This window comes from Frankliniella occidentalis, unplaced genomic scaffold (genome assembly GCF_000697945.3).
Source record: "Frankliniella occidentalis isolate FOCC.00 unplaced genomic scaffold, Focc_3.1 Scaffold89, whole genome shotgun sequence".
NCBI classification, from domain to species: domain Eukaryota; kingdom Metazoa; phylum Arthropoda; class Insecta; order Thysanoptera; family Thripidae; genus Frankliniella; species Frankliniella occidentalis.
In genome coordinates this window covers 411717-423435 of record NW_026267218.1, presented here as the reverse complement: position 1 = coordinate 423435, position 11719 = coordinate 411717, and the positions used below count along the sequence as shown (strand labels likewise).

General features: G+C 41.1%; 5 protein-coding genes across 8 annotated transcripts in view; 2 read left to right on the top strand and 3 right to left on the bottom strand.

Moving 5' to 3' along the window:
* Window positions 1–210: 210 nt before the first annotated feature.
* LOC113212399 (lymphoid-specific helicase-like) lies at window positions 211–4465 on the bottom strand. The gene is made up of 14 exons (XM_026431078.2): window positions 4243–4465; window positions 4086–4156; window positions 3806–4006; window positions 3571–3726; window positions 3299–3487; window positions 3005–3222; window positions 2689–2917; window positions 2455–2604; window positions 1926–2377; window positions 1585–1837; window positions 1271–1507; window positions 1019–1178; window positions 830–934; window positions 211–735 (listed from the first exon to the last, which is right to left on the bottom strand). The coding sequence occupies exons 1-14, from the start codon at window positions 4250–4252 to the stop codon at window positions 449–451; spliced, it is 2718 nt and encodes a 905-aa protein (XP_026286863.1). The 5' UTR covers window positions 4253–4465; the 3' UTR covers window positions 211–448.
* A 65-nt stretch (window positions 4466–4530) lies between these two features.
* Window positions 4531–5600, top strand: LOC113212404 (probable 28S ribosomal protein S25, mitochondrial). Its single transcript, XM_026431086.2, has 4 exons — window positions 4531–4785; window positions 4951–5057; window positions 5162–5249; window positions 5327–5600. The coding sequence occupies exons 1-4, from the start codon at window positions 4649–4651 to the stop codon at window positions 5514–5516; spliced, it is 522 nt and encodes a 173-aa protein (XP_026286871.1). The 5' UTR covers window positions 4531–4648; the 3' UTR covers window positions 5517–5600.
* Window positions 5601–5615: 15 nt separating this feature from the next.
* On the bottom strand, window positions 5616–7254 carry LOC113212402 (transcription initiation factor TFIID subunit 11-like). 2 transcript variants are annotated; one of them, XM_026431083.2, is made up of 3 exons: window positions 6865–7254; window positions 6596–6776; window positions 5616–6491 (listed from the first exon to the last, which is right to left on the bottom strand). In XM_026431083.2, the coding sequence occupies exons 1-3, from the start codon at window positions 7068–7070 to the stop codon at window positions 5958–5960; spliced, it is 921 nt and encodes a 306-aa protein (XP_026286868.1). In that variant the 5' UTR covers window positions 7071–7254; the 3' UTR covers window positions 5616–5957. The 2 variants fall into 2 exon arrangements, with proteins under 2 accessions (XP_026286868.1, XP_052125280.1); XM_052269320.1 differs by having other exon boundaries at window positions 5616–6362.
* Window positions 7255–7346: 92 nt separating this feature from the next.
* On the bottom strand, window positions 7347–8923 carry LOC113212403 (probable RNA-binding protein 18). 2 transcript variants are annotated; one of them, XM_026431084.2, is made up of 5 exons: window positions 8666–8923; window positions 8489–8595; window positions 8176–8389; window positions 8009–8097; window positions 7347–7909 (listed from the first exon to the last, which is right to left on the bottom strand). In XM_026431084.2, the coding sequence occupies exons 1-5, from the start codon at window positions 8690–8692 to the stop codon at window positions 7681–7683; spliced, it is 666 nt and encodes a 221-aa protein (XP_026286869.1). In that variant the 5' UTR covers window positions 8693–8923; the 3' UTR covers window positions 7347–7680. The 2 variants fall into 2 exon arrangements, with proteins under 2 accessions (XP_026286869.1, XP_026286870.1); XM_026431085.2 differs by having other exon boundaries at window positions 8489–8592.
* A 13-nt stretch (window positions 8924–8936) lies between these two features.
* The window catches only part of LOC113212400 (coatomer subunit alpha), a 15535-nt gene continuing 12752 nt past the window's right edge, over window positions 8937–11719 (top strand). For both annotated transcript variants that reach the window (XM_026431081.2, XM_026431080.2), the window contains exon 1: window positions 8937–9134. In XM_026431081.2, coding sequence (XP_026286866.1) covers window positions 9055–9134 — 80 coding nt within the window. In that variant the 5' untranslated portion in view covers window positions 8937–9054. The remainder of the gene's footprint in view (window positions 9135–11719) is intronic.

Below are 11719 nucleotides of genomic sequence, written 5' to 3'. Positions count from 1 at the left end.
TCTTCCTCCTCCCCCTCCTACACACCACCTTTCTCCCTCCTTTCTGTAGTCTCGCGCGCCCCCCCCCCTTCCAATCCTCAGCAGGACACCGTCGGCGAGGGGAGGGCGCGGTAAATACGGCCATTTACATTACCAGACCACAGAGTAAAGGATTTTTTTGAAGAAAAAAAATGGGGGATGGGGCAATTTTAAAACAAGGTAAAAATGTGCTAAATGGGAAGTAATGAGTTTTAATACATCGAAAATAATACTGGTACAAAAGTCAGGTAAATTAATACAGATCAGTAATACAGGTACAAAATTATTAAAAGTTCAATCAAAATCATTAAAAGACAGCTTCGTATCAGTTGAATTAAAACTTGAGCATAGATAATTGGCTGTTAAAATTATTAATAAAAACATGCAGGAAATCATATCACAGCCACTGCTCTCGCTCAAGACCAGAATTTCAAGACAAATCACTGCAACTGCTGAACCCTGAATCACTTGCGAAGGAAAGACCACTGCGACCAGAAACAAGAGAGTGGGAACTGCTTGTTTCAGAGACAGGTTCAGAGCTTAGGCTGAAGGCATCCTGAGAGTCAGACCCTTCACTCGCAGCATCAATATCAGAGAGAACCTCTAATTTTGGAGCAGTTTCTGAATTAGCTTCAGAGGGAGATGTCTCTTCATTCTTATCCAAGGCAAATACAGCAGCTCTATCACAGAGAACATCCAGCTCTTCATTTGTGTAGGCTGAAAATTAAGGACAACATTAATAATGCTAATGCTAGATTAATGATATGATACAGTACTTCCTTCAACAATAGCAATGCTGAAGCTGACTCACCTAATCCACTCTCAATGTCAATTTCATTCTTATCTTTTGACTCAAGTAATTCTTTGAGTTCCTGTAGGCTAAACACCTCATTTTTCTTCAAATTTTTGAATTTTCCTGAGTTAGAGACACAGAACTGTGGTAAGGAACTGATACTCTTAAATTAAACACATATCAATATGTGAACCATTAAATAGTTACCATGCTGAATAACAAGTTTATCCAATTGCTTTTTGGTCTCAGCCCGATCAAGTATGTGCTGATCAATTGTTCCTTTTACAACAAATCTGTACACAGCAACTGGCTTTGTTTGACCAATTCTATGGCAACGATCTTGAGCTTGTAAATCAACTTGTGGATTCTAAAGAGACAACAAAATTAAACATTGACATTCAGGAATTCTTAAGCATATTATTGAACAAGACTGAATTGCTCTGCACAACTGAGACTAACCCAATCACTGTCATAAATGATAACAGTATCAGCTGCCACTAAATTTATTCCCAGGCCTCCAGCTCGTGTAGAAATGAGGAAAATGAACACATCCTCATCTACACTGAATTTTTTAATATTTTTTTGGCGATCACTCAAATCACGAGTTCCATCCAATCTTGTATACTGATATTCCCTCATAAGTAAATAATCTTCTATAATATCTAGCATCTTTGTGAAATTTGAGAATATAAGAACCTTTGATGAAAGAAAAATTATGTTATTTAAAATAGCTAATTAATTAGATAATAACTACAGTATATCATATACCATACCTTGTGTCCATTTCTTTTGAGGCGCTGTAACATTGCATCGAGGACTTGCATCTTTCCTGAGCGCTGCACAATTTGGTCATCAATTTTCAACATTCTAGTACCAGGAATCACAGGGAAACTAGCTAGATAAGGATGGTTGCATATCTGCCTTAACATTGAAACAGGATGCCCTATTTTCATTTCAGTGACAAATTCCTCATCTGGTTCTGCAAGACCCTCCAAAAGCTTGTCTGGTACAATGTCTTCATCACAACTGCAATAACACAGAAAATAAGTGTGTAAGTTATAGATGAGCTTATGATAATGATAAAATCAGAAAATACTTGAAGGAGAAGGTATACCTGTCATCTTCACAATAAATAGGCTCCTCTCTGATGGCATTCAATGGCACACCATTTGCCAACAGCTTGTAATCTCCTGATTGAACAGTGCACCTTCTTCTTGCTCTCCTTGGAGTGGGCAACATCTCACTGGATTGGGATTCGTCTTTAACAGTCGTACTCTTTTTCACACGAGAAGATGACCTCATGGCTGGGGATGACTTGGGGGTATTTCTTGTTGACCGAGGAGAGGAGAGCTCTGAAAGATTTGCCTGATCTGACCTTGTTCTGGAAGTAGTTGGTTTAGAGGAATTCTTAGGGGAAAGTAAATTTTGTTTCACTGCTCCTCGAGAATCATCAGCAAGTACATCTTGTTCAGCTGTTGGGCTGGTGGCTTCAGACATAAAGATTTTGGAATTCCGTCTAATTGCTCGGGCAAGTGCAACTGGGTCATCCAGGTCTTTTTTCTTGCCCTAAGGTTTCGAGGAAAAACATCAAGATTATTTTTTTAAACTGAAAAACAGTACAAGGAAAACTACAACATTAATACCTGCAAGGAATAAAGGGTCTTGTCAGCAACTGCAGAATAAAGTCTGTTCTGCCATTTTGTCATTGGAGCATAGATTATAATTTCCTTCTTGGGAGGTATATTTAAACCAACATCAGCTTTAACTCTTCTGAGAAGAAATGGCTTCAAAATCTAAAACACAAAAAGCAAACCACACAAGGAGATTTATACAGAAGTAAATAGGAAACAATGAGGTACTGGATTTATAGTACAAACCTTATGGAGTGTAGTCAAAACCTTATTTTTTTCCTCAGCCTGAACAATTTTTTCATTTCTATCTGATGCATCCAGAAAAGAAGAATCAAACCAACATTCAAAGACATCCATATCAGTGACTATGTTTGGGAGAATAAAGTTCAACAAGGACCACAACTCAGTCATGTTGTTCTGGAGAGGAGTTCCAGTGAGAAGAAGACGATTTGTCGAACGGTATCTTCTCAGCTCCCTGGGGAAAAAGTTAGAGAGGTGAATTTGTCAGACACAGTAAATGTGATGCAAGTACAAAATTAAAGGGTTAGTGAAAACACTATACTTGATAAGAAGACACTTGTGGTTTTTCAAGCGGTGCCCTTCGTCAATGACAAGATACCGCCAGTTGATAGTACGCAAATAGGCATCTCTGAGAGGAATTTCAAAAGATGTAATAACTACGGGATATGTTTCAATATCATTGACCTTCCTTTTCTCCAAAATTTTTCTACTCAAAGGTATTCTTTCCTCTTTAGAACCATGGAATAGAATCACAGGAATCTAATGGTGAATAAAATTAATTAATAAACAAAGGGTGATACTGAAATAAAACTTTTAATTTAAGTCTAGAAATTACCTTTGGTGAAAATTTGTGGAATTCTGCAACCCAATTATGCAAAGTTGATAAGGGCCCAATAACAAGGAAAGGAGCTTCACTCCCAACTCCCATTTCCACCAAGAAACTGATCAGAGATATAACTTGAAGAGTTTTGCCAAGACCCATTTCATCTGCGAGAATTCCATTAGCTCCATTAAGGTCTAAGGCCTGTTGAGAGAAGGGGCAAAATTTGTTACAACATAATTACAACAAAATGAAAGACTGGTCCTTCGAGGCCAAGATTAACTCACCACCAACCAGTCAAGACCATCAAGCTGGTAATCACGCATCACAGCTCCTGAGAGAAGCTTGGGTTGTCGATTTGATACTCTGAGGTTCTGTTCATTGACATATGTTGAATCAGTAGCTTGTGCTGAACCATCATTTTCCTTCTTCATCTTTTTAGACTAAAAATTTAAGATGAGTGTTGATTGGGTGCGAAAACAAAGACAAACGATGCAAATAGCTGTACATCTAAAATATTACCTTGCCCTCTGGAGACTCACAAGCCTTCCTTTTCTTTCCATTACTATCCTTGGGCGCAGAATCTACGTCTGGCAAAAGCTGTCGCACATCATCACTCTGGTCCATTCTCTTCACAAGTAGTTCGGTGAACTTTTCACTGACAGAAAGTGCATGCATTGTTCGCTGAATGATGCTTTCACGGTGCTCTTCAGAAGTCATATCCTAAAACATAGACCAAATATGTAGAATAAACAGAGAGAAGCAGAGAAGAAACCACACTTGTCGAGTTAGAAGTACTTACTATTTTATTAGTTCCAGATGTTTGACCTCTTTGAGCTCTCAGCTCTTCATGATAATTAAAAGTGGGGTCATCTGCAGTTCAGATCATAAACATTAACAAAATACAGGAACATAGTTAAACTAAACAACAACGATGAAGAAGGCAACAAAAGTCTAACCTGTACTCATGTTGGGAATTTAGGACTTCTCTATTAAAGTAATACGATATCACACAAAGTTACTCCTCTTTCAAGATAACTGCTACAATATGACTGGAAGAAACCGAACAAGAAAGGCTGTTAGGCCACAATAATGAACAAAATAAAGTCAAGCCGGTCAAAACAAACTAAAACTGGCAAGTTGAGTTCCCGCGCTATTACCCCCCACCACCGAAGTAAAGTACATTCGACCGATGGTATGCGAAATAAATCGGCCGGAATCTGCAAGCAGACAGCTTCTTATACGCAGCAAATGCACTGCGAATAGGTCCCAATAGTAAACAGAATCAGTCGTGAGGTTAAAAGCACGCCTTTCTAAGTAGTTTTCTTCCATTACTTGGAGAGTTTTAATTAATATACTGCAACAATGCCGTTCATGAAAGGGATTGCTCCTATACGAAGGACTGCCAAATATTTGGAAGCCGGAAGAATAGTACTAAAAGATAAGATAAAAATCTTTACTGTGAATTTCAATACCGTTGGGGACCATCATAAAGGTGCCAGGTAAAGCAAACTGAGATTTCTCTATTCCGTCTTATTTCTTATCATAAAATTGTGATTTTACCCTCCAGCTCCATTTTTATTGTGATGGTACTTTAACAGTTGCTTTACCAATAACCTCTGTAACCGATCGTTATTATTATGCATTATGTTTTGTTTCTCTGTCAGGGAGTTCGTCTTTTGGTGCTTACCACAAATTCAATTTAAGAATCCTGATGTTCAAGTTCAAGTATTCAGAAATATTACTCCATCGCCATTCATTAGGGTATTTCTCGGTACGAATACACTGGTGGAAGTTGCTTGGTTGAAGTACAATTACTACATTTTTACATTACTAGTTGATTTCTCACCAACCCTAATGAATTTCTTCTTCCTTTAGATGATGGAAGTGACATTGTTGTAGATATAGATGGGAAAGAAAACGATGACATTCAGGATCATTTAATTGATACATTATGTAAATCAAAGTGAGTTTTTAGATGCCCTTATAAAACAAAATCAATTGTGTGATAATGTGTCTCACTACTACTTTACAATTTTACAGGAAAGTTCTTGCAGAAGAAGCCAAAGCCAAACAAATTACGGTGAATCCTGCTAACTTCGGATATGGTTGTAAAGTCAGCTGCATTTGTAGGGTACCTGGACAGGTACCATGTTCAGGCTTGATACCTTTACCTAAACATATGAGAGGGAAGTACTTGTTCTTTGAACGAGATGACGGTGTTCCATCCTAGATCATATTTGTAGTTCTGCTGACTTTCAGTACTACTCATGCTTGCTTTTGTTGATGAGGAAAATATTAAATTTTTCACAGATTACTTTTTTTTGTGTCTATGTGGGTGTACTTTTATTATCATTGTAGAAAATCATAGTTGATGATGTAAGCAGTACCTAGTTTGCAATTATGCATTATTCATTACTAAACAAAAATTTTAATTTGCAACATAGTCTACAGACATAAATGTACAAATAGTCAATTAAACAAATACGTTCATGGTTGTTTAAATCATAAATCCGTTTTACTTGATTAATACTACGCCACCAGCATTGTATTTGGAGTATAATTTTATGCTTGATATATGTAGCCATATCAAAATAGTTGTGCGTAGGATGAACATCTCCAGCCTTTGTGATATGGTTTCCCATTGTACTCTCTCTCAAATTTAAGAGTATAGTCATAAAGATGGCAACTTGCGAAATTGAGATGAATCACGGGACCTGCTTTTCCGCAGAACAGTGAACTCATCATCATCGTCATTTAGAGAGGACTCACTGTCAGAAACTTGATGACTACTTTGAGCAGAAGGCCGTTTATCTTCATCTTCAAATTGAGATGAATCACTGGACATGCTTTTCCGCAAAACAGTGAACTCATCATCATCGTCATTTAGAGAGGACTCACTGTCAAAAATTTCATGACTTCTTTGAGCAGAAGGACGTTTGTTTTCATCTTTTGATTGAGATGCATCACTGGACCTGCATACCCGCGGAACAGTGAACTCATCATCATCGTCATTTAGAGAGGACTCACTGTCAAAAACTTCATGACTACTTTGAGCAGAAGGACGTTCATCTTCATCTTGAAATTGAAATGAATGACTGGACCGGCTTTTCCGCGGAACAGTGAACTCATCATCATCGTCATTTAGAGAGGACTCACTGTCAAAAACTTCATGACTACTTAGAGCAGAAGGACGTTCATTTTCATCCTAGAAGAATAGAAAAGTGGGATAGGGATGTCAGTTGGTTTAGAGACAAAAGAACAAAGAGCCATGACCTATGTTTTCCAGAATATATTTTGGGTTTGATTTACCGATGGGGCCTCAGTCGAGGCGCCTGTCACCGTCACCCTTATCCGCCTGGGTGCGCCATGGAGACACTGAACCCCGGGCGGCCGTGGCAAGGAAACCTTGAAGAACTTGCGCGGCCCTTCGTACGAAGGGACCACAGAGTGGTCGGTGGGTTTGGAGCGAACTCGTTGACGGAAGTAGGGTCTGTCATAAAAACCAACCAGAAGGTTTTAAAGTCTACTGACATTTTAGGAGAACGACTTGCGCCCCTACCACCACTCCCTACCCTTACCCGATCCTGGCCCATGCTATCTTCGGACGACCGTCGAAACGGCTCGGAAGGCTCGGTATGCCCAGATTCTTTAGAGCCCTGCCGCGAAGCAGATCGTCGGGGAGGAACTTGAACCTGTATTTCAGGATTGTCATCTCTTCAGCAACCGCTGCCTTCACAGCTTCTCTCACGGCGAGCCTTCCCTCCGTGAGCTGATGGGAAGTCATGCCGAGACGGCCGAGACCGCCGGGATTGTCACAACGACTACGAGCAACAATAGGTGCTACCACCTGTCATCTATTTTCTAGAGGGAGTACGAGGAGAACGGGCGGGTCATTCAAACGAGACCTATTAATGCACATTTACAAATACGAGACTCAAAGGCATTTGTTCAGTAGCTTTCTTGTGTTACTGAGGTATTACAATTGTTAAAATAGTACCTTGACCACGAGGGGTGCTGCATTGGGTCAGTGGGGTGCAATCAGGGAAACAAAAAGCAGAGGTCTTGTAACATTCTTTTTAATTTACGAGATCATTATAGAAAAGTAACATTGATTACTGGTAGTGATTTACAATTGGTGCATTGACAATATGAGTAAAAATTGAACAGGGTATCAAATAATTTTTCTATGATAAATAATTCACACAAATTTATATTCTAAAGAGTTAAAAAAGAAATATAAAGTCCATTGGAATCCATTTTTAGCCAATACTTTCAGTCATGTAAACAATTTGGGTCCATAATACAACATTGTATTTGGGGATCTAAGAATAAGTAATAGTCAATCAATAAGCAGCAAAAGAGGATCATCAAAATATTCTTAGGGAAGTACGAGGTTATCTGTGATGATGGCCTCTATGATATGGTTTCCGATCATACTTTCTCCCAAATCTTGAATGAGAGGGTCTGCTGTCGCGAGCATCGTGACCATTTTGGGCTTGAGATAGAATATAGGATTTGCTTCTCAGAGCAGCAGGAGAGTTATTTATCTCAAACTCATCACTTGTATTACTTTGCTCCATGAGCCTTAATTTTGCCTCAATGGCTTGTATAGCAGTCTTCTTGCTATGTGAAAGAAACACAGATAGTTATGAAAGGCTATTCATGCAAAGTATTTGGATTATATTTTAATTTACGTAGGAAGAATAAAGATAAGATTATTACCTCACAGGTTTCTTTTCTGCTTTGCTTGATTTGGCACCAGCCAGAACAGGAATAGATAATTCAGCCTTTGGTTTACTTTCCATTTCATCCTATGAAAGTAGAAGAAACTGGTATAATGTTTAAGATGCAACAACAAGCTTTAAATGACCCCTGACAATCACACATACCTTACTCATTGAGTGCGCCCAACGAACTGTTATCTGTTTACTACCAACGAGCTGTCCATCCATATTTTGCATGGCAAGTACTGCATCCTCTGTATTTTTGTAAGTGCAAAATGCATATCCACGGGGAAAGCCAGATAATGGCCCCGATCGATGAAATAACAGGTCAAACTTATCAATTGTGCCATATTTTTGGAGCAGTTTCAGAAGGTTGTACCCGTAAGGAGAGAAGTGTACAAAAAGTTGATTTATAATATTCACAATATAATGGATAGAAGACAAAATTATAACTCATTGTTGGAAAAAGAAAACTCACTCAGAAAGTCGAGGATCTAGATTACCAATCCAGAGACGTTTGTCTTGAATCTCATTGTTTAAATTTGGTTCATCTCTCGGAATAGGAATTACAGTTGACAGATGCTGCTAAAAAAAATTAAACAAGGTCAATTCGTAGCAAACTAAGAACACAACGAATAAAGCGACTTTGACATACATTTTCAGATCCTGCTGCCATATCCATCACACTGAAAGATTGTTACATGAAGGAAGCCATACGAGGAGTAAGATTTTTACACACGTTCGTGCTGCAGTGGCATATTGAATTACAATTACTAGACCTGGGAAATATACAAAACCCACTGAGCGACCTACAAAATCGAGCGATCCGATATCAACTAAAGCTACAAAACCACAAAACTATCATCAACAAAACCCCATCGTCTGCTGTCTGCTGTCCTGTCAAGCAAAGAAACGTAGTGCGTTTTTCACGAAGGCGGTGATCGGCTAGTCAGTCGGTTTCGTGTTTGTGCTTTCGTGGCGATGTTGTTGGGATCATTTTCATGAATTTATCACGTTAATAGTAATCGTTTCGAAAGCTGAAGAATGTTAACGAAGTTTGAGACGAAATCTGCTCGGGTGAAAGGTTTGTCCTTTCACCCAAAACGTCCATGGGTTCTGTCAAGGTAAGCTGCATATGCGATACCTGTCGACAATCACCATTTCATCATGTACAATGTGAAATATCTGCCAGAATCATATTTCCGTAATATAAATAATGGTCTTCGATACCTCTTATTCATGCCAAGTCTTATCTCGGCTCCTTAAATATTTTATTTGGCCTCAACTGTTAGTAATTTTGAACTTTGAACATTCATAACCTCACACCGAAATCTGTCACTTGCCAAGCATTATTATTTGAATATATACTATCATTCGCGGTGGTCTACTCGTTCATTTATCTTGAAATTTGACCGTTGCCTCATTTTTTGAAAATAAACCTGCACCGGTTTAATATTTTATATCAATACGTGAGGTGTAGTATCTGTTTCTTAGGGATGACACACATCAAATAACAACGTAATCGATAATGGTTAAAGACAATGTTGTATTTATTTACACTTAATTTAAAACAAATGCTTTGTGTCATTAACTGTGTTTTGACAGTAAGAGTTCAAGACATTGTAAATGACTTATTTCTAGTGCATTTGGAACCAGTTTTTACTTTCTATTTAAACCAAACACAAAATATTGCAGTCTTAATTCTTGGAATTTGTGTTAGAAGAGTCTGTTGATACTTCTGGTTCTTCGGTACTGCTTTCCTTTGCCTCATCTTTTGGTGAACTGTCACTGGAGTCTGATGCAGAATCAGAACGGATATCAATAATAGGGTCTGATGAGGTGGTTGAGCCTGACTCTGTTGATGATGGCGCTAGCGTTGTTGTCGCGTCTGAAGTAGTATCTTCAGCCTCTTCTTTCTCTGCACTCTTTACCTCAACTGCTGCCTTGCTAGAACTTTTGTTAATAGCTTGCACTTTTTTTGGTGTGCTGGTTTGGACAGAGTAAGCAAATAGCGACACTGGGTAGGTGCCAACCAGAAACCTTGTTTGAGGTGGCAAAACTTCAGCTCTTATGTAGTCAACTGGTGGTAGAGAGCCAGTAGAGGATGAAGAGTCAGCGGAAGGAAAGACTGAGGAGGATGGGAAGTCAGAGGTTGCAGGAGCTTCCGTAGAGCCAGGAAAGTCAGAAGAGGCAGGAGCTTCTGTAGAGCCTGAAAAGTCTCCAGAGGCTGGAGAGTCAGTGGAAATGGGTGCCTCCGTCGAGGATGAAAAGTCTGTAGATACAGAGGTGGCTGTGGAGGCTGTAGCTGCATGTGAAACATTCGACAGCAGTGTTGTGGGGAGACCAGCAAAGGCAAAGTGCAATTGCTTAGCATTTTGCTGGAATATCTGTTGACTGTTTGGACCAGAAACATAAATCACCTGTAACAGAAAAACACACAGAGCGTCATTTAATTCCCATATGCCAACTGTTGTGGGTCCCATAGTGGTTGATAGGTGGTTACCTGGCCATGACCTCCTGCTGCATCCTGCGTCTGATATGAATAGCCGGCTCGAGCTGGTCCAGAGTAGATGGAAAAGGTTGGAACGGCTGGGATGTAAGGATGAGCAAAGCTCTGCGCAGCAAGTGGGAGTGGCACCAGTTGTGGGTTGAACGCTTGATAAGTTGAGTGGTACGCTGGCTGGTAGGCAGGCTGGTACGCAGGCTGGTACACAGGCTGGTATGCTGGTTGGTACACATGCTGGTATGCTGGCTGGTACACGGTCTTGTAGGCAGGCTGATAACCCGTCTGGTAGTAAAAGTTTTGAGGAACTGCTGCTACGACAGAGAAGAGTGCCACCTGAAATGGAAATCAAGCCGTTTGTTAGGTGCAACCAACATAAGTTCCCAACGTGTGAGAGGTGCTGAAAGAATGAAGAAAAAGTTTTTGAAAAGGGAAAATTACAAAAAATCCAGAAAGAACAGAAAAAAATCGTATGCTTGAATTTATTGTGAAGTACCCGGACCCTCGGGTGCAACCCAGTCCATTGCACAAACTGCCCAGTTTTCGAGTGGGGTTGCACCATTGAAAGGTGTTTCGAACGATGATGCTATCGATACAAGCACCTGCGCGTTCGAAGTGAGCTGAAAGCCGGGTGGACGCCTGGACGGTGCAAGCCGAGCGAGCTGAGGTGGTTTGTGAACGACCCCTTCGGGGACCCGACCGGCGGCCTTGAGGACACTGACCGGGGGACCACCGGAGGGCACCGGAGGGCGCCCGGCCCGGTCGCTGTCCCTAGAGGTCGTGATCGCCTACCCCCACTCGGAGACTGCTCTGCCCTTGAGTGCAGCCTTCCCCCCTCCCTCCCCGGACGTCCAGTTCCTCTCTGCTCCTGCCACGCCCCTGGAGCTCCCTGCGGACCCAGTTCCAGGTTCCAGAGCAGGGCGGGGGCGCGGGGCGGGCCGGACTACCGCCGCATCTGCGCGCCACCAGGCCACGCCCGGTTCGGTTTTGCGCAAGGCGAGGAGGCAGGACAAGCCTCATCAAGGTGACCAGGGCGGGGTGAGGGGCCTGCCCAAGGGGCCTGCCGGCTGTCCCGGCCTGTCCCGCAGTCTGTCCGGCCCTGTCCACCCGCCTGTCCTCATGTGTATCGGGCCGGGGCGGGGCGGGCGGAGCGTGTCCCGTTCGTGCCAAAACTCGACTTGATGCATTATTGTCCCTCGCTGTTTT